Source organism: Canis lupus, chromosome 2, assembly GCF_011100685.1.
Source record: "Canis lupus familiaris isolate Mischka breed German Shepherd chromosome 2, alternate assembly UU_Cfam_GSD_1.0, whole genome shotgun sequence".
Lineage (NCBI taxonomy): Eukaryota > Metazoa > Chordata > Mammalia > Carnivora > Canidae > Canis > Canis lupus.
In genome coordinates this window covers 69,086,841-69,110,149 of record NC_049223.1, presented here as the reverse complement: position 1 = coordinate 69,110,149, position 23,309 = coordinate 69,086,841, and the positions used below count along the sequence as shown (strand labels likewise).

At 40.3% G+C, this 23,309-nt stretch overlaps 1 protein-coding gene across 5 annotated transcripts in view; it reads left to right on the top strand.

Moving 5' to 3' along the window:
* ZCCHC17 (zinc finger CCHC-type containing 17) overlaps positions 1-23,309 on the top strand; it is a 62,503-nt gene that overhangs the window by 7,945 nt on the left and 31,249 nt on the right. For all 5 annotated transcript variants that reach the window (XR_005355897.1, XM_038531313.1, XM_038531316.1 and 2 more), the window contains exons 2-3: positions 3,160-3,280; positions 10,554-10,611. Coding sequence is in view for 4 of the 5 variants with exons in the window: in XM_038531313.1 (XP_038387241.1) it covers positions 3,215-3,280; positions 10,554-10,611 (124 nt within the window). In the remaining variant the exon portion in view is untranslated. The remainder of the gene's footprint in view (positions 1-3,159; positions 3,281-10,553; positions 10,612-23,309) is intronic.

The window sequence follows — 23,309 nt, the reverse complement described above, 5'->3', positions numbered from 1 at the left end:
AATAATGCATGCCACTTTCTTGAAGAATTGCAAAGGGTTTCTCAGCTACTGTTCTATGGAAGGAGCCAACAGGAGAGCTTTAAGTTACGTGGCCATATACTTACCACAAACAGAAATATGTAAGAATCAAGAAACTAAAGATTATTTCTACTTTTATTGCTCTTTCCATGACAGGTGTTAAGAGTAAGATATTTGAGTTCAATTTAGGTGTCCTAGCTGCTGATGCCAAATGGATTCTATACTTCACTAGTGCTCCAAGAGCTGGAGGAATTAAGGTCTCTTGATAGAGCCACTGGCTTCAGGTCAGTAACCTTTGTTCTAAGATGTGAGAAGTGCTAGTCAGAGAGAGGCAAAGATTGGAGTTGATCTTGCATAGTTGGGAAGTGGAAGAGGCAGAATCCAACCAGGTGGTGATACTTGGATTTAACCTGTTTATCAGCCATTTCTCAAGAACTGACCAATCTGCCTTCATTCTATGTACTGTTAGTGAAGTAATAAAAACCACCTGTGGGTGATCTAAGCCGAAAAGGGCAAGTTTGTTATAAGGATACGAAGTTGTGTTACGGAACTCAACAATAAGGATGTAGGAACCCGGAGATGATACTAGCACCAGGATTTGGAAGGCTGATAGTATTTTCTTTCATTTCTCTTGTAAGTGAGGCAATTCAGTAATGGATGGTCCTGTAGATAAGGGAGACTTTTGGGGATTCCCTGGGTGGCTCAGTGGTTTAACACCTGCCTTTGGCCCAGGGTGTGATCCTGGAGTCCCAGGGTTGAATCCCACATCGGGCTCCCTGCATGGAGCCTGCTTCTCCCTCTACCTGCGTCTCTGCCTCTCTCTCTCATGAATAAAATCTTTTTTTTTAAAAAAGGGAAGACTTTCCAAAACTAGGACCTGAAGTTGTCTTAATGAAAGTGAGTGGGGTCAGGGTGCCTGGGTTGCTCATTGGTTGAGCATCTTTCTTTGGCTTGGGTTGTGATCCTGGGGTCTTGGGATTGAGCCCCTCATCAGGCTCCCTACTCAGCTGGGAGTCAGCTTCTCCCTCTACCCCTTCCCCTGATCTCTTTCTCTCTCTCACTCTCAAATAAATAAATGAAATCTTAAAAAAAAAACAAAAACGTGAAAGTGAGGAGATTGAGGTGAGAAGAAAGTATTTGGTTATAAAAACCTAAGGAAAATAGTATTTCAAGTCTTATTGTCATCAGTTGTAATTGGGAGGAAAACGAGAACCGAGGGCAGTACCATTGGATTTATCTTTATGTAGCAGTGATTTATCCAGCAGGTACAGTAGCATGATTAAGAGCCACTAGACTGCTAGTTCTCTCTCTGTTTATTTTTTTTTAATTTTTATTTATTTATGATAGTCACAGAGAGAGAGAGAGAGAGAGAGAGGCAGAGACACAGGCAGAGGGAGAAGCAGGCTCCATGCACCGGGAGCCCGACGTGGGATTCGATCCCGGGTCTCCAGGATCGCGCCCTGGGCCAAAGGCAGGCGCCAAACCGCTGCGCCACCCAGGGATCCCTCCCTCTCTGTTTAAAATAGGAGACTGAGCAAGAATATCTCTAAGCTCCCTTCCAATTCCAAAGCTGTAAAACTTGCTACTCAGGCAGGATCAGCCTCATCTGGGAGCTGGAAATGTACAGTCTCAGGTGCCACCTCAGACCTCCTGAATTGCAGTCTGCATTTTAACATGATTCATAAATAGTTAAGTAGATTTGGTGCATCTAAGAATGGATTATTATGTAGGTATTAAAAAAAAGAGGTGTAGAGGTGCTTAGGCTCAGGTTGTAATCTGAGGGTCGTGAGATTGAGCCCTGCATTGGGCTCCACACTCAGTTTGGAGTCGGCTTAAGACTCTTCCTCTCTCTCTGCACCTCCCCATTGTGTGGCGCATGTGTGCCCTCTCTCTTTCTCTCTCAAATTAAATAAATTGTAAAAAAAAAAAAAAGTGTATGTGTCTATATGAATTACTAAAATATATAAGAAAATGGCTGCTAATGATTTGTAATTTCATAATTCAATTAAAAAGTCTCTTCTATAGGGACACCTGGTAGCACAGTGGTTGAGCATCTGCCTTTGGCCCAGGGTGTTATCCTGGGATCTGGGATCCAGTCCCACATCAGGCTCCTTGTGGGGAGCCTGCTTCTCCCTTGGCCTGTGTCTCTGCCTCTCTCTCTCTCTCTCTCTCTCTGTCTCTGTCTCTCATGAATAAATAAATAAAATCTTTAAAAATAAATAAATAAAAATCTACAAATGAAAAAGTTTTAAAGAATATAAATAAAATTGAATTTTGGGTGATTTTTTTCTTTATTATGAATGTATTATTGTCTGGACTTTTAAAATGAACATGTGTGTTTTTAACTTTATAAGGAAAAAAGTAAGCTATTCTCTCTTTTTGAAGTTACTTCAGACTAATACCTAGCCTAGGGCTTAAAAGCAGGGACTCAGGTGTCAGCCAGAGTTTGACTCCACTATTTCCTAGCTTTTTGACATAGGCCTAGTAATTTGACCTCTGGAAACCTTGGTTTTCTCATTTATATAAGAAACAGGGCAGCCCGGGTGGCTCAGCAGTGTAGTGCCACCTTCAGCCCAGGGCCTGATCCTGGAGACCTGGGATTGAGTCCCATGTCGGGCTCCCTGCATGGAGCCTGCTTCTTCCTCTGCCTGTCTCTGCCTCTCTCTCTCTCTCTGTGTCCCTCATGAATAAATAAATAAAATCTTAAAAAAAAAAAAACTACATCTTGAGAGTTTTGAGGATTAAATGAGATATTAGATGTCTAGTGCTTAGCAAAGTACCTGGACATAGTATGTTCTTGATAAGTGTTAGCTCTTATTACTATTATTATTCCCTTTTTAAAGATACAGTCTCACACACATCTCAAAAGCCTTCCCTTGACAAAAGGATAGTAACAATAGCAATTAGAAAGGAAAAAAAACCCCAGACTAATGGTCTTGGGTAAGTATCAAATTGAAAAAAATAAGATCAAATTTTCCACAACTCTTCAAGATCACAGTGGGCAAAAGAGATGTGGATGAAAGTGCATAGTGTTAAATCTAATGCTGTTATTCTGTAGAGACTAGCTGTGGATTATATGTACATTTCTTTTTTAATGCAGATGTCTTTCACATTGTTGCCTGTCTTATTTCTTTGTGATAGGACACTTGAATTAACTTTGGCAGAAGAGAAATGGAGGAGCCATAGAACATTAAGGATGAATTCAGGAAGACCCGAGACCATGGAGAACTTGCCTGCTCTCTACACTATTTTCCAAGGAGAGGTATACTCTTTTGACCTTGAAAAGAAAACCTACCATTTATGTTAAGCATAGATGGGAGGTGAAAAGCAGCTGGGTTTGGAACTCCTGTCCACTTGAGAATATGTGGAGTATCACAGTTCAAACAGAAGGGGCTAGTGGAGCATCTGGCTATTATTTGTATTTCCTCTAAGCTCCAGACTCCTAACTGCATACTTGACATCTTCATTTGGATACCTCACAGCAGGTCTAGTTTATGTTTTAAACTGATTTTTTTTTTTGAGAAATTTATTTATTTTTAAAGTAATCTCTACACCCAGCATGGGGCTCAAACTCATAATCTCAAGATCAAGAGTCAGTTTATTCCACCAACTGAGCCAGCTCAGGTGCCCCTAAATTTTTTATTTTCTAACTAAATATGTTCTTCTAGTCTTTCCCATCTCAGCAAATGAAACCACTATCCTTCTAGGTATCCATGCTAAATGTCTGGGTGTCATCCTTCATTTCTCCTCTTTTTTTTCTTTAAAGATTTTATTTATTTATTCATGAGAGACAGAGAGAGACACAGGCAGAGGGAGAAGCAGGCTCCTCACAGGGAGCCCGATGCAGAACTCGATCCCCAGACCCTGGGATCATGCCCTGCGCCATAGGCAGATGCTCAACCACTGAGCCACCCAGGCATCCCTTCATTTCTCCTCTTGATTTGATCTTGATTTTCTCTCTCCCTCCAGTCCATCAGCAAGTTGTACCATTGCTACCTCCCAAATATATCTCTTGTCTGTATATTTCTTTATCCCTGTGGCACCCCATTAGTTCAAGCTCTTCATCTCTTGCCTGTCCTTATTGGGGTCCCTACATCTATGGTAGTCCCTCTTCAACCTATTCTTTCTGTTGTAGCCAGAATAACATCTAATAAACAGATCAAATATGCTGCTTTCTCACAGCTTCTCATTGTACTTGAATTCATTCAAAGTTGTTTCATGAGCTCTACATGACTTGAACTTTGCCTACCCAGACAGTGTGGTTTTGTTCTATTCTATGCACACACAAGCCATTCTGGCCTCTTTACCACTCTGAGCATTTTTTTTTTTTTTAAGATTTTTATTTAGTCCTTTGACAGAGTACACAAGCAAGGAGAGCAGCAGTTAGAGGGAGAAGCAGGCTCCCTACTGAGCAGGGAGCCCAATGTGGGACTCGAACTCAGGACCCTGGGATCATGACCTGAGCCAAAGGCAGACACTTACCTGACTGAGCCACCCACGCGTGCCTCACTCTAAGCATTCAATGCCTGCTTCCTTCTCAGGACTTTTGCACATGCTATGTTTACCTATTCCATTTTCCCACTAACTTCTCTTCATGTTTTAAGTCTTAGCCCTAATGTCTCCTCAAGGATCTTTTCCTCACCATAAATAAATAGGCTCACCCTGTATTTGTGTACCTGTGTAATGTCTGTCTTCCTCACAGGATGCTTAAGTTTTATAAGGGCAGAGCCCTGTGTGGTGTTGTTTGTGGTTGTAGATCTTAGTCCCAGGTAAGTGGGTAGAAAATAATAGGTACTCATTACATCTTTGGTGACTGAATGATCAGCTTTTTTTTTTTTTTTTAATTTTATTAATTTATTCATAAGAGAGGCAGAGACATAGAGGGAGAAGCAGGTTCCCCATAGGGACCCTGATACGGGACTTGATCCCAAGACCCTGGTATCATGCCCTGAGCCAAAGGCAGATGCTTAATTAGAGGCATCCAGTTATCCCAAATGATCAGCTTTTGAGGAAGAAAGCATTGTATTTGGAGAACAGACCAAACCTGGATTCCTGTCATAGTCCTTTTACTTACTGTGTGATTCTTGAAACTGCCATTTACTCTCTCTGAGCCTTAGTTTTCTCATTTATTAAATGGAGATAATAACTTTTTCTATAGGATTGCTGTGATGGTTAAATAAGCTATTATCTATAAAAGCTATGCCTGAGATAGAGTAGGAATTCATTACCATTATCATCTTCTTCTCAAAGCAAGAGTAGAGCCAAAAAAAATTGTTTTCAGTGTCTTATGAGTACCTGTAGTATTTTAACAGTATTATTCTTACTTGTTTTATGGTTGACAAGAGTTTCATCTAATGATGGGAGGCCTTTGAGGGCAGACTTTATCTGTCAGTTGCAGACTTTATCTGTCAGTTGCTTGACTTCTGTTAAGTCCATCCTAACTTGTAATCTAAACTCAAAATACAAAAGATAATAACATTCTAGCAAATAGTGAACAAAGTTGCCTTTCAGAGCCTTGTCCTTTTTCTTTAAGGCCTGTGGCATCTCCAAAGATCAGTGAGTTACTACTAGGGCTCAGAAAAGGAAGTGGGTAGCACTAGAGACAAAGTGAATTTTTCTGGGGTGCCTGGGTGGTTCAGTTGGTTAAGCATGTACCTTTGGCTCAGGCTGTGGTCTTGGGTTCTGGGATCAAGCCCCATGTCAGGCTCCCTACTCACAGGGAACCTGCTTCTTCTCTCTCTCAAATAAATAAATAAAATCTTTAAAAAAAAGAGGGGATGAATTTTTCTGATGATGAAGTTCTTTTGTCAGGTGTTACACAAAAGCACAAAAGACAGAGAAGTGTGCCATGCCCTTTACAAACTGAGTCAGATTTCTACAGTGGTTCCTGCCTGACATCTGCTTAAATGAGGTGGGATTTGAATTAATGTAGGTTTTAAATGTTACTATTAAGGAGGGATGGGCTAAGGGAATGTTTGGGGGAGAACTCAGTAGTTCTAGCTTTGTATTTCAGGAACGCATTATGAAAAATGATGGTTTAGAAATGATTGGAATTAGGGAGAGAGAAGTTTGATACATCGGAAGGAAGAAACTATTTTTCAGAATATTCATCCACAAACATTTAATGAGTGCCTAATATTTCAAAGAAGACCCAGTTACATTAAAATTCAAAAAAATTTGTAAGTCTAATATAGGTCAGCACTTTTACACATTCTGTGTCATTGACTCCAAAAAAAATTGTTAACCGTGTTTTACGGGTAAGGAAGCTCCTCTCAAAAGTTAAGTAATTGCCCAGTGGTTAATAAATAACAAAACTGGGATTTTATTTTATTTATTTTTTAAAAAGATGTATTTATTTATTTTAGAGAGAGAGTGCATGAGTGGGAGGAGGGGCAGGGTTAGGGGAAGCAGACTCCCCACTGAGCACAGAGCTCCATTATGGCTGGTCTCATGACCTAGAGATCTTGAAACCAAGAGTTCCCCAAACTGGGATTTTAAATCAGGTCCTCTCCAAGGCTGCTTTCTGCTAAACTGCACATGGCGTTGTCCAGCTATACATAAATGCATGGAGGAACCAGAGGAACCTTAAGAGAAGTCTTTTTTAAATTTATTTTTATTTATTTATTTATTTATTTATTTATTTATTTATTTATTTATTTATTTATTTAGATAAGTCTTTTTTTTAAAGATTTTATTTATTTATTCATGAGAGACACACAGAGAGAGGCAGAGACATAGGCAGAAGGAGAAGAAGGCTCCCTGCAGAGAGTCCAATGTGGGATCCGATCCCAGGACCTCTGGGATCATGCCTTGAGCTGAAGGCAAACGCACAACCACTGAGCCACCCAGGCCTCTCAAGAGAACTCTTTTAAGTGAATTGAGGTACAAAGGAGGGTAAATGGTAAATCTGGTTCTTTCACAGTCATTTGTTTGGTTCTCAATTACAGCATTTATCACAGTCTGTTTTGTATAATTGTTGCTTGTGTATGTATTTGTCTCCTCCACTAGATTGTGAGTTACTGGAAAGCAAGGGCCATGGTTATCTCATATATCTTGGTAACTACTTCAAATTCATTTAAAAATAGATGGGCATTTTTTTAAGGGTTTTTATTTCACAGTACCTATCATGGTATCTTACATATAGGTACTCAGCAAATGTTTGAATAAAATTGAACCAAAGCCTCATAGGACCAATCACCCTTGAAGAAACTGGTGATGCAACCCATAACTTAGCAGTTCTTCTCTTAGCAGGCTCAGCAGGGCTGGGGAGGTCAGTGATTGAATATCTGAGAAGCCAGTATTCATCCTCTCATCCTCTGAGAGGTTATCCTGGTGCTGGGGTCAGTGAAGCATGGTAGCCGGTACAAGTGTAGCAGTGGGAGTTGGGATTTGGCTCAGCCCAACCATAGCCAAAGAAATGCTGAAGGGAGATTGGTGTTGGTGAGGTGGAACTAGCATTGGACTAGAAGTAAAAAGATTTCTGTTCTTGCTTTCTACTTCTGTGACTTGGGACAAGTATCTTAGGTCTCTGAGCCTCAAGTTGCTCATTCACATTATGGGCTAACTAGTTTCAAGGCCAGTGCAACCTCTACTCCAAAGATGGTAAATTCATTTTACCTCAGCCTGGAGTTCAGTTGAGATAATTACTGAATTTTTTCCCCTGAGTTATTTGACTAATTATTCTTGGGACACCAGGCAGACACGATCATCTACAACAGGTGCCATTCTGTTAATTTCAACTCTGAGTGCATCCTAGGAGACATAGTGATGGAAACACCTGGTACTGGAATTAGGTGAGAATGCCTTTTCCTGACTTAACAGTTGAGTGCATCCATTCTGGAGCACATTAACTTTTCCTTTTGGGAGAGGCCAAATTAAGGTCTGTTAATGATATTTCCTCAAAAGATCATAACGTGACACTGGAGTTTCAGAATTGAAAAGTGAGATGGTCTTAATTTATATCAGTAAAGTGTGTTGGGCTCCAACATCTAGATGCTTCTTTGAAGTTCGTTAGATAACTATGCCCTTAATAATGTTGTTATGCAGTATGAAACACCTCAGCTATCTTTCTATAACTGTGAAGCAGAAGCCAGTTAAATTAAAAGCAAAAGCCAAGGTTCCTGGGTGGTTCAGTTGGTTGGGTGTCCAACTCCTGATTTCAGCTCAGGTCATGATCTCAGGATCGTGGGATCCAGCCCCATCAGGCTCAGTGTTGGGGGTGGAGCCTTCTTAGGATTCTCTCTTTCCCTCTGCCCCTCCCCATCTCTTGCACATGCTTTCTTTCTCTCAAAAAGAAAAAAAAAAGTTGAAAAGCAAAAGCCTTTAATTGGTCCAGAAATTAGGGATTTGCTTTTATCATAATTAAAAATTTACAGTCTTATCTTTATCTGGTTGGCCTTGTTTTATAAAAAATGACTTGCTTTATGAACTTGGGTAAGATCTTTGTGTCTCTGGTCTTTACTTTCCTCATTTAAAACATGATAGGATTGTACCAGCTAATCTCTGACGTCCTTCCACCAGTTTCACCTTACCTTGATTTTAAGTACTAGTATCTGCTTCACTGTACTGTTTCTTTGGGACTGTCTGGTACCTACCCCACTATAGCATATTCATCAATATAAAAGAGAACTTTAGGGGCTCCTGGGTGGCTCAGTTGGTTAAGCATCTGCCTTTAACTCCGGTTGTGATCTCACAGTCCTGGGATTGGGCCCATGTGGGGCTTTCTGCTCAGCAGGAAGTCTGCTTGTCACCCCCACCCCCCGCCCCGTGCTCATGCACACTCTCAAATAAAATCTTTTTTTAAAACGCTTTGGGTTCTTAACTCCTTAATGTTGTATCATAGAGTTATTTCAAGTGTCCATTTAAAAAATGTGGCAAATGGAAGTTTTTGTCTATATCCATCCTAGCATTGAGGTGAGTAATGATAAATGGTGGAGTAAGGGGCATTGGACTAGGCATCAAGGGATCTATGGTCTGTGCCTTGTGTCTAAGTTAGTTGTGTTTCTACTAGTCACTAACTTTTTTTGTGCGTCAGTGTCTTGAACTCTGTTAAAGTGTCTTGAATTCTGTTAAATTGTTAAAAAGCCACAATTTATTGAATGTACATTAGGTGGCAGATACCACTTCAAGGCACTTTGTGTACATCATTTGTTATTTGCAGCAGGAAAGAAAATATACTTGGGAACTTAGGCCCTGAAAGGTAAGTTGTGTTCAACATCCCACAGGTAAGGAGTGACAGAGGTGAGATTAGAAGCCACATCTTTCACTCCAAAGCGTGTACTCTTTCCACACCTGTACTATTCTACCTCATTTGCAGCATGGAGACCTACCATGTATACTTTTGAAGATCGTTCCCAGGAGCAGATAAAACGTCAAATGTCACATAGTCTCTGCGTTAGAATTTTATAGTTAAAGGGAATGCATGAGCAGCTCTAGTGTAGAAATCCCAGCTCTACTGCTTACTAACTTTGAACACTGGGTAAATTACTTAGTCTGTCCATACATCAGTTTTGTCATCTATCAAATGAGAATAGTAAGAGTATCAATATCATATGGTATCACAAGGAATATGTAAAGACTTTGAACAGTGTTTTACACGTAGTGAGTAATCAATACGTATTAGTGAAGAGCAGTGCATTAGGGCTTGTCCTTTTCACTCCTCTTAGTTATGCTAAAGCTGAAACAGTGAGTACTAAGATGAAACAACTAATTAAAGTCACTGAAAAAAATAAAGTTTATAAGATTGTATTGAATACTTTATAAATAATAATGAATTTAATGATAAATACAGGATGTAGCAAAAATTTTAATTCTAGTCCAGGTTGGTGGGTGGGCTAGAGGATGGATGGGAGGTAGAGATAGAATTTAGGATAATGATTTATCTGGCAGAGGTTCCAGGCCTTTCATTACTATTACCTATTAAATCGACCCATTAAGCTTTTAACTTCTCCATCCTAGGTCAACTCCACAAAAGACTCTGGGACAGCTCTTTTTCTAATTATATCTTTTTAGGTTCTGTCAGATGTCTACATATTAGCTTTTTCTGCAGTTGTCTTATAAAACCCAAGACTGGTTTGGAGTTAAATAGAGCAGCCTATATGGTCTGTTTTGACTTGAAATTTAGGAAAAAGGGATGTCCTATATAATCCATCCCGAATTATTAAAGTTCTCTGTATTGGGATTGGGGGCTTCAGTTCCATCTAAAAGAAAATGTAGCATTATTACAAGATTTTCTGCTGTGTGTTCCTTTTCTTCAAATATCTCCTTTGGGAATTTTAGTAGGTGTGGGATTTGGACATTTCTAGATCTTGTCATACCATCTGACAACACTCCACTCTCACCAGTATTTTTAATGTGTTCACACATACCTGCCAGTCTAAATTTCAAAAAGAACAGAATATTTGACAGAACATAACTTTTAGGCAGCTTTGCAGCAGGCAGTGTAAGTAGAAATTCGGAGAGGCTAGGTTAAATGCTATGGAAGAGAGATTCTCATTTGTGTGGCATTGATTCCTTTTTTTTCTTTGTCTTTGTAGGTTGCTATGGTTACAGACTATGGAGCCTTCATCAAAATCCCTGGCTGTCGGAAGCAAGGTGGGAGCCTATCATTTGAAATTCAGCCCTCCCGTTCCACTGTCTCTGTTACCCCCTACCACATCCTGATTATAGATTCTATTTTTCAAACAGTAGTTTTGTTTTTGTCTTTAGCATAGAGATATGAATATAGGCAGGTGATGACAGTCCATGTTTTCGTACGTCCTAACTCAGAAGAATGGTGCTCTCTGATTTGGTGGGGGGCTGGGCATAGCTACTTGGGTTCACTTCTGGAACCAGCTCTTGCCTAAATTTTACCTGTGGCCCTAGGCAAGGCACTTGGCTTCTTTGGTCTTAGGATTTGGGATAGGGCAAGCTATTTCCTCTTTGACACTGACACTGTGAATTTTCTAGTATATGGCACATAAAATGGGAATAGTGTTGTAACCAATATGAATATATTCTGCATATCATGTTTTAATTTTTCTTTTTAAACTGATAAGCATTTGTTGATTATTTTTTGAGAATCCTTTCATATCTATAATCTTATTTGTTTCTTAAAATAATTGTGTTAAGTAGAAAGGACAAGTTCCATAGACTGGTGGCCTGCTCATAGCGATTTAGCTAGGTAATGGCACAGCTAGGTAATGGCACAGCTAGGTCTAGAACCTGAGCGTTCTGATTCTTAGTCCAGTGGGCTTTCTACCATATCACAGTGCTAGTAGATCCAAAAACTCAACTTGCTAATTCCTTGTGCTATAATAAGTTAAAGATTTATTGAAGATTTTAATATAAAAAATGTAACTACAAGGGTATTATTAGAAAAATATAGAATATTTTACTGCATAAAAGTAAAAAAACTTTATTTCAAAAAATCACAAAGTTTAGTTGGAAGAAAGAATTTGTGGGACACATGACCAAAGACTAATAAAAAAAGGGAAAGTAGGAGAAGGGGCTAAGAAGATGGAAAGAATTCACAGGAGAAAGAATAGCAATTCATTGATAAATATCTTAAGAGATACTCATTCTCCAGATTGATTTAAAACTAAGGGGAAAAAACAAAATAAAACTAACCTAGGGGATGCCTGGTGGCTCATTCGGTTAAGCTCTGACTTTTGGTTTTGGTTCAGGTCATGATCTCAGGGTGGTGGGATTAAGCCCTTGGGTCTGGCTCTGTGCTCAAGGTGGAGCCTGCTTGGGATTCTCTCTCACTTTCCCCCTGCCACTCCTCCCCATGTGTGTGCTCTCTCATGCACTCTATCTCTAAAGGAAATACATCTTTCTAAAAAATAAAGAGAGGGGCATCTGGGTGCCTCCGTTGGTTAAGCATCTGCCTTCAGTTTGGGTCATGATACTGGGGTCCTGGGATCGAGCCCTGCATCAGGCTCAATGGGGAGCCTGTTTCTTCCTTTCCCTCTGATGCTCCCTCTGCTTGTGCAATCTTGTACTCTCTTTGTCAAATAAATAAAATATTTTTTAAAAGTTAAAAATTTAAAAAAAAATTTAAATAAAACTAACAAACTGACATGTCTATGTAATGTAATACTACTCAGCAATAAAAAGGAATGAGAATGAAGCATGGATGTACACAACAATCTGGTTCAATCTCCAGAGAATTATGTTGAGTGAGAAAAGCTAATCCCAAAAGGTTATATATCTTATGATTCCTTTTGTGTAATACCCCCCCCCCCTTTTTTGGCAGTTTTATTGAGAAGTAATTCGTGTACCATACATTTCACCCAAATGTACAGTTCAGTGATTTTTTTCTTTTTTTGTATAACCATCACTATAATCTAATGCAAGAACATTTTCATCACCCCAAAAAGAAACTGTACCTATTAGCAGTCACTCCAAATTATCTTCTTGCCTGCCCAAGCCTCAGGCAGCAACTAGTCTACTTTCTGTCTTTCTATGTTTGCCTCATCTGGACATTTCGTATTAAGTGGAGTTACACAACATGTGGTCCTTTGTGACAGGCTTCTTTCATTCAGCATGTTTGAAGGTCTGCCATTCTGTGGCATGCGTCAGTTCTGCAGTTGTTAGAGCCATTGCAAAATGTGGCAAGTAATTAACCAGTTCTCCAAATCTCTTGGATTCTCTGACATCAGCTGGGTATCCTACAGTTCAATTCAATTTTGACGCTAACTGCCCAGAGGTAGCACCTGACTCCTCACTGACTGAGCTACCCAGGCACCCCTCAAAATAGTTTTTAAAAGTGATTCAAGGGTACCTGGGTGGCTCAGTGGTTGAGCATCTGCTTTTGGGTCTGTGTGTGATCCTGGAGTCCCGAGATCGAGTCCCACATGGGGCTCCCTGCGAGGAGCCTGATTCTCTCTCTGCCTATGTCTCTGCCTCTCTCTTTCTGTGTCTCTTGTGAATAAATAAATAAAATCTTAAAAAAAAAGAAAGTGATTTAAGGAGTGCCTGAGTGGCTTAGTCAGTTAAGCACCTGCCTTCGGCTCAGGTCATGATCCCAGGGTCCTGGGATCGAGCCCCACATCAGGGGTCCATACTCAGTGGAGAATCTGCTTCACTCTCTGCCTCCTGTCCCCAAGCTTGTGCACGGTCTCTCTCTCTCTGTTCCCCCCCCCCCCCCATTCACGCTCTCAAATGAAATCTTAAAAAAAAATAAAGTGATTTAAAACACTCATAAGATTTTTGAGACTGGCAAATATTAAAAACACTGCTTTTACACTGTATGTTAACTAACTGGAATTTAAATAAAAACTTTAAAAAAATTGCTATTAATACCCAATTTTGGAAATGGGTATTTCCAAAAATAGTTTTACTTACTGTTGAAAGCATAAATTGTTATAGATTTTGGCAATGCCTATTCACATTTTAATGTGCTTCCCTTTAATCCAGCAGTCCTTTAGGGGATTTAGTTTGTAGCATAGATTTAGTTAAATTATGTACATTTTTGCAGTGTACTGTGCAGATGATAAAGAAGCATATTAACCTTTTTTTTTTTTTTAAGATTTTATTTGTTTATTCGTGAGAGACACACAGAGAGCGAGAGGCAGAGACAAAGACAGAAGGAAAAGCCGGTTCTATGCAGGGAGCCTGACATGGTACTCCATCCTGGGACTCCAGGATCACGCCCTGGGCTGAAGGTGGCGCTAAACCGCTGAGCCACCCAGGCTGCCCAAGAAGCATGTTACTTTGATGCTGGTGCCTTCTTCATTTTACCAGAAAGGATCTGTGGAAAGTTTTGATACAACTCCCCATCACTGATGTCTGACTGAAAGCTGTTGTAAGATAGTGCTGGTTCTAAGAAGCCTTCTGATTTTAGAGATGGTAAAGTGAGGGTGGGAAAGTACGTCTTAGAATTGATGAAATGAGTACATCCCAACTTACTGAAATGGAAAGATGTCCAAGATAGGATGAAAAAGCATGTTGTAGCAGTTTGAATAACATGACCCTCCCTGCCTACATTTTACTTTATTTTTATTTTTTTAAAAAATTTATTTATTCATGAGAGACACAGTGACAGAGGCAGAGACATAGGCAGAGGGAGAAGCAGACTCCATGCAGGGAGCCCAATGTGGGACTCGATCTCGGGACTCCAGGATCATGCCCTGGGCCAAAGGCAGGCGCTCAACTGCGGAGCCACCCAGGTGTCCCCTCCCTGCCTACATTTTAAAGCATGTGTATATTTGCATGGTTTTTGAATTATTGCATATGTTTAGAAGAAAGGCTGGAAGCATACTCAATGAACCATTGACAGTGGTCACCTCTGGAGGGTTCAGTTTGTTAGAGGAGCCATGGACGCAGAAAAGGGACTTTTCCTTTGTGAAGTTTTTTAAAATAGATTTTTTTCTTATTTATTTGTTTATTTGAGAGAGACAGAGAAATAGCACAGGCTGGGAGAGAGGCAGAGGGGGAGGGAAAAACAGGCTCTCCGCTGAGCCAGGAGCTCAGTGTGGCTCCACTCCAGGACCCTGGGATCATGAACTGAGCTGAAGGCAGATGCTTAACAGACTGAGCCACCCTGACACCCCCAAACAGAATTTTTCTTTTTCTTTAAAAAAAAGTCCAACAGCTGATCTTTGGATAATAAAGCCATGCTTCTAACCTTGGAGACTACTGTGCCACAAATTGCATCTTGGAATTACAAAGGGCTCACAGTGGTTTCCAAGCTAGCAGTCAGCAATCTATAATAAAGTTTCTCATTTTGTGTTGTCTGGGATTTAATGAGAGGGAACTCATCCTGGTCCCTACAGGAATGTACCTCTTTTGGTCTGAAGACAGATTTTCTTGGTAGTGTACTCACCATAGCTCCCAGTACCTGAAAAGTCCCATCCTTACTTGAGCATTTATGCGGCACTTTGGGGACTATGTAGAGATGAAAGGCCTACCACCTCCCAGCAGTCAGTCCTCAACTCATTCGTGTCCATGCCCTGTCAGGGGATGCCTCTGATTGTGGCTGCCTGCTTACAAGTGATCTGTTAGTCTGACAGCTGGTGAGACAAGCCTCAGAGGGAGAGCTCAGGAAGCCAAGTAATTAGGTGGGAACTCTCTAATCCTGGGCTTTTCTGTGGGTTTACTGCATAACTCGAGCAGTTACATTTTAGCTTCTCTGCTCTCGAAATTGGGAGACCATTAAGTCCCATGCCAAAAGGACTGAGCTATAAGAAATTCTGGTCTCCAGATTTTAACATTCTGACTCAGGAAGGAAGACTAACTTGAGTTGTTTTTCTCAGCTTTCTATTCTCAGAATTTTTACCACTACTGAATTGAAGACCCCTTCCTAGGGATCCCTGGGTGGCTCAGCAGTTTAGTGTCTGTCTTTGGCCCAGGGCCTGATCCTGGGGTCCCGGGATCAAGTCCCACATCGGGCTCCCTGCGTGGGGCCTGCTTCTTCTCCCTCTGCCTGTGTCTCTGCCTCTCTCTCTCTCTGTCTCTCATGAATAAATAAATAAAATCTTAAAAAAAAAAAAAAAAAAAGACGACCCCTTCCTAGTACTCAAATCTGGATTTTTTTCCCCATCTCATAGTGGTGCCTAATAGAACTGTCTGTGATGATGGAGATGCTCTGTATCTGTTCCAATGTGTTTTCTGACGCTAAGCAGTTCTCCAGATTCCAATGGCAGGTGTCTTAATTCAGTTCTGACCCTATCTACCTGGAGTATCAGGCTCAGACTCACAAGACTGCCCCTATTTCAGATGCCACTCATAAGTCCTGAGCCATCTATACTTCTGACTGGTGGGCTATAAAGCAAGAGTTCCCACGCCCCCCTCCTCAAGTTTGATAATTTGTTAGAACAGCAAGGTATGGGTGGGGGATGTACTCTGAGCTTGTATGTCTTCTCTGGCACGCCACCCTCCCAGCAAGCTGATGTGTTCACTAACCTGGAAGCTCTCTGAAACTCATCGTTAAAGGAGTTTTTATAGAGCTTGATCTCCAGTTCCTCCCCCTTTCCTGGAGACCAGTAGGGCTGAAGGTTCCAACCTTCTCATCATTTAATCTTTTGGAGACTTGCCCCATCCAGAAACATCTAGGGGGCCTACCCGAAATCACCTCATTGGCACAAATTCCAGTGTGCCTACCCGAAATCACCTCATTGGCACAAACTCTGGTGTGATCAGAAGGGTCTTATAAATAACGAAAGATTTTCCTATCACTGGAGAGATTCCAAGAATTGTAGGAGTTCTATGCAGACTATGTAGGAACCAGGGACAAAGACCAAATATATTTGTGTATTATAGCACATCTGCACTGCCCCATAGTGTAGCCACTGACTTTTAACTTTATTTTATTTATTTATTTATTTTTAATTTTTATTTATTTATGATAGTCACAGAGAGAGAGAGAGAGAGAGGCAGAGACATAGGCAGAGGGAGAAGCAGGCTCCATGCACCGGGAGCCCGACGTGGGATTCGATCCCGGGTCTCCAGGATCGCGCCCTGGGCCAAAGGCAGGCGCTAAACCGCTGCGCCACCCAGGGATCCCTGACTTTTAACTTTATTTTAAATATAAACTTAACAACGTAGCTAGTGACTATCATAGTGTCAGTGCACCTTCTTATGAAATTCTTTTTTTTTTCTCTACTGTCCTTTCCCCTACCAGCACATGAAAGAGAGTGTTCAGTGTTATACTTTTAAAGTGTCTTGTTTATGGTAGAAGCTCAATTATTTTTTACCTTTTTATTTTTAAGTAGGCCTAACATGGGGCTCGAATTTACAACCCTGAGATCAAGACCTGAGCTGAGATCAAAGTCAGATGCTTAACCAACTGAGCCATCCAGGTACCCTGAGGCTCTAATATTTTTAGCAATGAAGTTAGTTAAGCAAATAATTATTGAGTTCTATTATCTGGTCACTATGTTAGGTGGGAGCACAGAGGTAAGAAAACATAGGCCCTGCTCTCAGATTTTTCATAGTCTAGAGATATGAACAAATTACAATGTAGTGTAATAATATAAGTGAGATTACAGTTATCCACTAAGCTGTGAAATGTAGGGCCCAGAACAGTAACTGAGGAAGAGTGGGTATTCAATACCTTTTGTTAAATGAATAAATTCTAGTCCCAGCTCTACCGTTTATTTGGCTGTTGACTTCCAGTTGCTTTGGACTTGAGCCTTAGTTTTTTTTATCTGTGAAATGGGAATGAGGTGCATATATTAGAGTTTCTTGACTGGCAGGATCATGTCTTATTTGTCCTTAAATCCTTTTTTACTTATAATATTGTGGATATTTAGTAACTATTTGAATGAATGCATAATCCCAGCAAGATGAAGTTAAAGCCCACTTTAACTTGTGGGTTTACATTATTGTCATACACCACTGATTGGGGATAACTTATTTGAAAATTCTAGAAAGGGGGGATGCCTGGATGGCTCAGCGGTTGAGTGTCTGCCTTTGGCTCAGGGTGTGATGCCAGAGTTCCTGGATCGAGTCCCACATCAGGCTCCCTGCAGGTAACCTGCTTCTCCCTCTGCCTATGTCTCTGCCTTCTCTCTGTGTCACTCATGAATAAATAAATAGTCTTTAAAAAAAAAATTCTAGAAAGGGAATTCAGATCCCCCAAATATAAAGGAGACCTTTTATTTTGACAGTTTGGGGCTGCAGCTGTCCTCTAATGGTTTGTAATTTTTACTTCTTTCCTTTATAGTCAGTGGAAGTTGTAAAAGAAATTAAGGTTGAACAACACATTTGGGAGAATATTTTTTTTTTTTTTTTAAGATTTTATTCATGAGAGACACAGAGAGAGAGTCAGAGACAAAGGCAGAGGGAGAAACAGGATCCATGCAGGGAGCCTGATGTGGCACTCAGGCTGAGTCTGGGACTTCAGGATCACGCCCTGGGCCGGAGGCAGGCTCTAAACCACTGAGCCACCCGGGGATCACAGGAGAATACTTTTAAGAGAACAGTAATACACTATCTCTGTTTGTTTTTTATATATAGTGACTGAGATGCTGGCTCTTTCCAAGTTGTCAAAATTTCTTTTCTTCTTTTACCAGCAGTCACTCAGATGGGATTCAGCCTGTTTAAGTGTCATGTTGGGTTTACTGAACGTGTTGATGGACTTGATATGCCCTTTGGGCATTTATGGCTTTATGTCAGAAATCCAGGCACAGACTTCTCTGAGTAGCACGTAGACAGACAAGCAAAACATTTTCATTGTTCCTGTTCATTTTGAAGCTTATGCTGGAGCAGAATTAGATGTGTTTTTACTACTTGTAGATGAGACCATCTTTCTTTTTTTTAATTGAAAAGATAACACAGATCAATAATAAAAAATGGAAATGTATAAATATGTTGTAGAAGATGCGACAGACTCCTATTTGAATTGTAGTTCTGTATCAGCTTTGTGATCTTGGACAATATATTTAACTTTATAGTATTTCCTCATGTGACCCTATGTCACAGGGTTGATATGAGGGTTAAAGGAATGGGTAGACGTACTATATTTAGTGAGGTATTCAGCACAGAGTGTGCCTCAAGTGTGGTATTTGGTGCCCTCTACCATATCCACTTAATCCAACTATGGGTGGTTTATGTAGGTAGCAGTGAAATACCTCCCAAGAATATAGACTGTCTTCTGAGAATGAAACTGGTGATGAATTCTCCATACAGTGTATGGGATAGCCATAGACAGAAATATATCAGGTAATTGCCTATAAATCTGTGACTAAAGAGATGAGAGCACTCAAGATGGTGACAAGATAATTTGGGTGTGATTCCAGAGAAAAAGGATTGGAGTGAAATTATAATTTAGGAAACTGAAATCTAATTGTGTCATTCTGTCTAGAGGAGATTACATGAATGGTGATGGGGGTTGGTGTCAGCCTGGATCACAATAAAAGAAAGCCTGAGAATCTGAAGTTGGTGGTGTTTGTCTTGCCTTATTTAGGAAGAAATGAATCTGATGCTAGGAACTAGAGAGAGATGGATTCTTTTATGAGGAAGTGATAGTCCATTAAACTTGTAGACTGGAAACCTATCTTAAAACATCTGTCTCCATTATGTTCTTTTTATTTATTATTTTATTTTATTTTTAAAAAGATTTTATTTATTCATGAGGGACAGAGAGAGGCAGAGACAGAGGCAGAGGGAGAAGCAGGTTCCCTATGGGAGCCCGACGTGGGACTCGATCCCAGGACCCTAGGATCACGACCTGAGCCAAAGGCAGGTGTTCAACCACTGAGCCATCCGGGTACCCCTTATTTTTTATTTTTTAGAGACTTTTTTTTTTTTTTTTAGAGTTTTTTTTTGTTGTTGTTAAGAAAGCATGTGCACTCATGAGGACTGGGTAACGGCAGAGAGATAGGGACAATCAGGCTTCCCACTGAGCAGAGTACCCATTTGTGAAGCTCTGGGAGTTTGATCCCCGGACCCTGGGACCACAGCTTGAGCCAAAGGCAGACACTCAACCGACTGAACCACCCAGGCACCCCATCCATTTTGTTCTGATTGTTTTTTGAAGCAATTTCTGATCACTTATCCAATTTTTTAGTTATTTGATACTGGGAACAGTGGGTAGTTTAACTATTAGGTAAGGACTGGGAATAAAAGCAAAAAGTATATCCTCGGTTGTAAATTAATAAATTGGCAAAATGTGTCTGTTCCTGTACCAATCTCTAAATTGACAATCTAGGTAGTATATTTTAGTACATAAATTTACATCTACGTGCTGCAGACTCCTACATATATTTGTATCTTCAGTTCATACACCTCCTCTGAGCTATGGACTTAAATACCCAACTCCTCACCTGACATTTGCCTTCAAGACTGAGGGCTAGACCAATTTCTCTTGTTTAAGGGAACAAGGGAAGCTGTAAACTAAGGTCTTTGGATAATAAGCCACTAATGTCTCAATTATAAAAATCCTGCACCCTAGCATAACTATTTTTATATTCCCTTTGGTTTCTGTCCATATGAGACAGTTTTATTTTAATAATAGTGTACATATCATTTTCTATTTTAAGATATTTTCTTTTTTTTAATATTTTATTTATTCATGAGACACACAGAGAGAGAGAGAGAGAGAGAGAGAGGCAGAGGGAGAAGCAGGCTACATGCAAGGAGCCTGACATGGGACTCCATCCCAAGGCTCCAGGATCAGGCCCTGGGCTGAAGGTGGCGCTAAACCACTGAGCTACCTGGGCTGCCCAAGATATTTTCGTGATTAAAAATATTGCATGCATATTATAGAAAAATAAGGGGAAAAACTCTAAAATTATGTGTTACTACTACCACACAGATAGATGCTATTGACATTTTGGTATGTTTTTTTTATAAGTCATACATACATAAAATTTAACAATGAGATGAAATTTATATTCTGTATATATGTATTTTTTAGCTTTTTACACTTAATGAACCTTAAACATTTCTCCATCTTTTAACATACTTTTGCAAACGTTTAAAGAGTCTGTCATTCAGATGTGCCACATGATTATTTTGTTTTATTTTTTTAAGGATGTTATTTACTTAAGAGGGACGAGAGAGAGAAGGAGGGAGGGAGAAGCAGACTCCCCAATGAACAGAGAGTCTGATGTTGGGCTTGGTCCCAGGACCCCAGGATCATGATCTGAGCCTAAGGCAGACACTTAACTGACTGAGCCACCCAGGGGCCCCTATATGATCATTTTAAATTTAAAAAAATTTATTTACTTATTTATTCATGAGAGAGAGAGAGGCAGAGACACAGTCAGAAGGAGAAGCAGGCTCCATGTGGGGAGCCTGACGTGGGACTCGATCCCAGGTCTCCAGGATCAGGCCCTGGGCCGAAGGTGGCCCTAAACTGCTGAGCCACCTGGGGTGTACACAATCATTTTAAAGTTCCAATTTTTAATTACTGATAAGTGCGAGTTGAGTCAGGAATGGTGCACAGACCAAAGAATATCCTAGTTTGGGATCAGGTGGGAGGACAAATATTATTTCCTTATTTGTGGTACAGACCTCTGTTTCAAGAAAAAAAATTATCTCATGTATTAGTAGATCCAACATTAATTTCCTTCACTTTAAAAATTTTTTTAAATTTTTTAAAAATTTTATTTATTTATTCATGAGACACAGAGGCAGAGACACAGAGGGAGAAGGAGGCTCCTCTCAGGGAGCCCAATGCAGGACTCGATCCCTGGACCGGGATCACACCCTGAGCTGAAGGCAGATGCTCAACAGCTAAGCCACCCAACATTAATTTCCTTTGTAACTTTCACTAGTAATAGAGGAAGGAAGTGAATTTTAGAATGAGAGGACAGTTGCAACCCCAAAATGTCGAAGTATAAGGTTTCCCTTTTAGGGCATCTGAATTTCCTCTTCAGACTTCCCAATTAGGCTGCTCTGCCCATTATACCATCCTGAGGGGGAAACCTCAGCTTCATTTTATCTAATTTGGAGATTACGCAATATGGTGTAAAGTTAAAAACATAAGTTATATGATGGTATATAACACATTTTGGAGGCCCCAGAATTATTCACAGAGATAGGCTGTCAACCTCCAGAATGAGGTGAAGTAGGTATGTGAGACCCAGTGACCATGATCAGAGCAAGCAGTGACTTCCAATAGAAGTTCCAAGCAGGGAGCAGATACTTCTAATTACAGATATGTGCCGGCTGTGCCAATGTCCTTGGGGATCCACACATGTGAGAGAATATAGGCTAATAATTCCCCCAAGCAATTTTTTAAAAAAGATTTTATTTATTTGACAGAGAGTGCAAGTGAGCACAAGAGGGAGAGTGGCAGGCAGAAGGAGAGGGAGAAGCAGGCTCCCCACTCAGCAGAGTCCAACGTGGGGCTCGATCCCAGGACCCTGGAATCATGACCTGAGCTGAAGGCAGATGCTTAACTGACTGAGCCACCCAGATGCCCCTCTCCCAAACAATTTAAGGGAGGACATATATCTTAGATGTAACTCTTTGACTTAGTCATTTTTTTCTCTAGTTTATATTCCTAGTTTATGTTCATTCAAAATAACTGGGTGCCTGGATGGCTCAGTGGTTAAGTGTTTGCCTTCGACTCAGGTCATGATCCCAGGGTCCTGGGATCAAATCCCAGGTCTCCCTGCTCCTGCTCTCTCTCAAATAAATAAATAAAATCTAAAAAATCTCTTATTAAAAAATCTAATAAAATCTAAAAAAATTATTATATATTGTATTTATTTCCCCCAGAATAGAAAGAATTTTCTCTATTATTAAAACACTTGAAATAAAAAAAAGAGTAACATGTGTAATACTGTACCCTAGTATAACCATTGTTACAGCATTTTAGATCATTCTTTCTGATTTTTCAAGTCTTTTTTAAGCATTTGTAATTATACTGTATACAATTTTGTGTTGTACTTTTGTTATTTACATGGGAAAATGCTGTGTCTTCAGTGCTTGACAGAGTAGGCAGTCAAATATTTACTAAAGATGAATTATGGACATATTTTTACATAATCTCTTGAGCATTTAAAAATTTTTTTTAATTTAATTTAATTTTATTTATTTGAGAGTGAGAGCAACGGAAGCCTGGGTGGCTCAGCGGTTAAACATGTCTGTCTTCGGCTCAGGTCATGATCCTGGGGTCCCAGAATCGAGTTCTGAATCTGCTTCTCCCTCTACCTGTGTCTCTGCCTCTCTCTTTCTGTGTCTTTCATGAATAAATAAGTAAAATCTTTAAAAAAGAAAAAAAAAGAGAATGTGAGCAAGAGAGAACAGGAGAGGGGGAGGGAGGGGACAAAGGGAAAGGGAGCAAGCAGACTCCCTGCTGTACAGGGAGCCCCACACAGGACTTCAGGACCCTGAGATCATGATCTGAGCTGAAGGCAGGTGCTTAACCAACTGAGCCCTCCAGGTGTCCCCAGCATCGTTTTTGTTGTTGTTTTTAAAAGATTTTATTTATTTGACAGAGAGACACAGGTAGTGACAAAGATTGAGAATGTCTACATGAGCGAGGAGGAGAGGGAGAAGCAGACTTCCTCTTGAGCAGGCAGCCTGACGTGGGACTCTAGCTCAGGACCCTGGGATCTTGACCTGAGCTGAAGGCAGATGCTTAACTAACTGAGCCACGCAGGCACCCCTGAGCATCGTTTTTGATGGACCATTAAATACATTGAATATTTTTATATATGTGAATATTTTTATATACATCACTCTTTCTGATGCATATAGCTTTTTCTTTTTCTGTGTATATGATTATTTCTTTAGAACAGATACCCAAAAGCGACTATGGGTCCAGTTAATTATTAGTCAGAATTCTTGGTGCCAAGGGACAGAAACATAGGAAATGTTTTGACTATTCTCACTGGGGGATGCAGGATAAATCT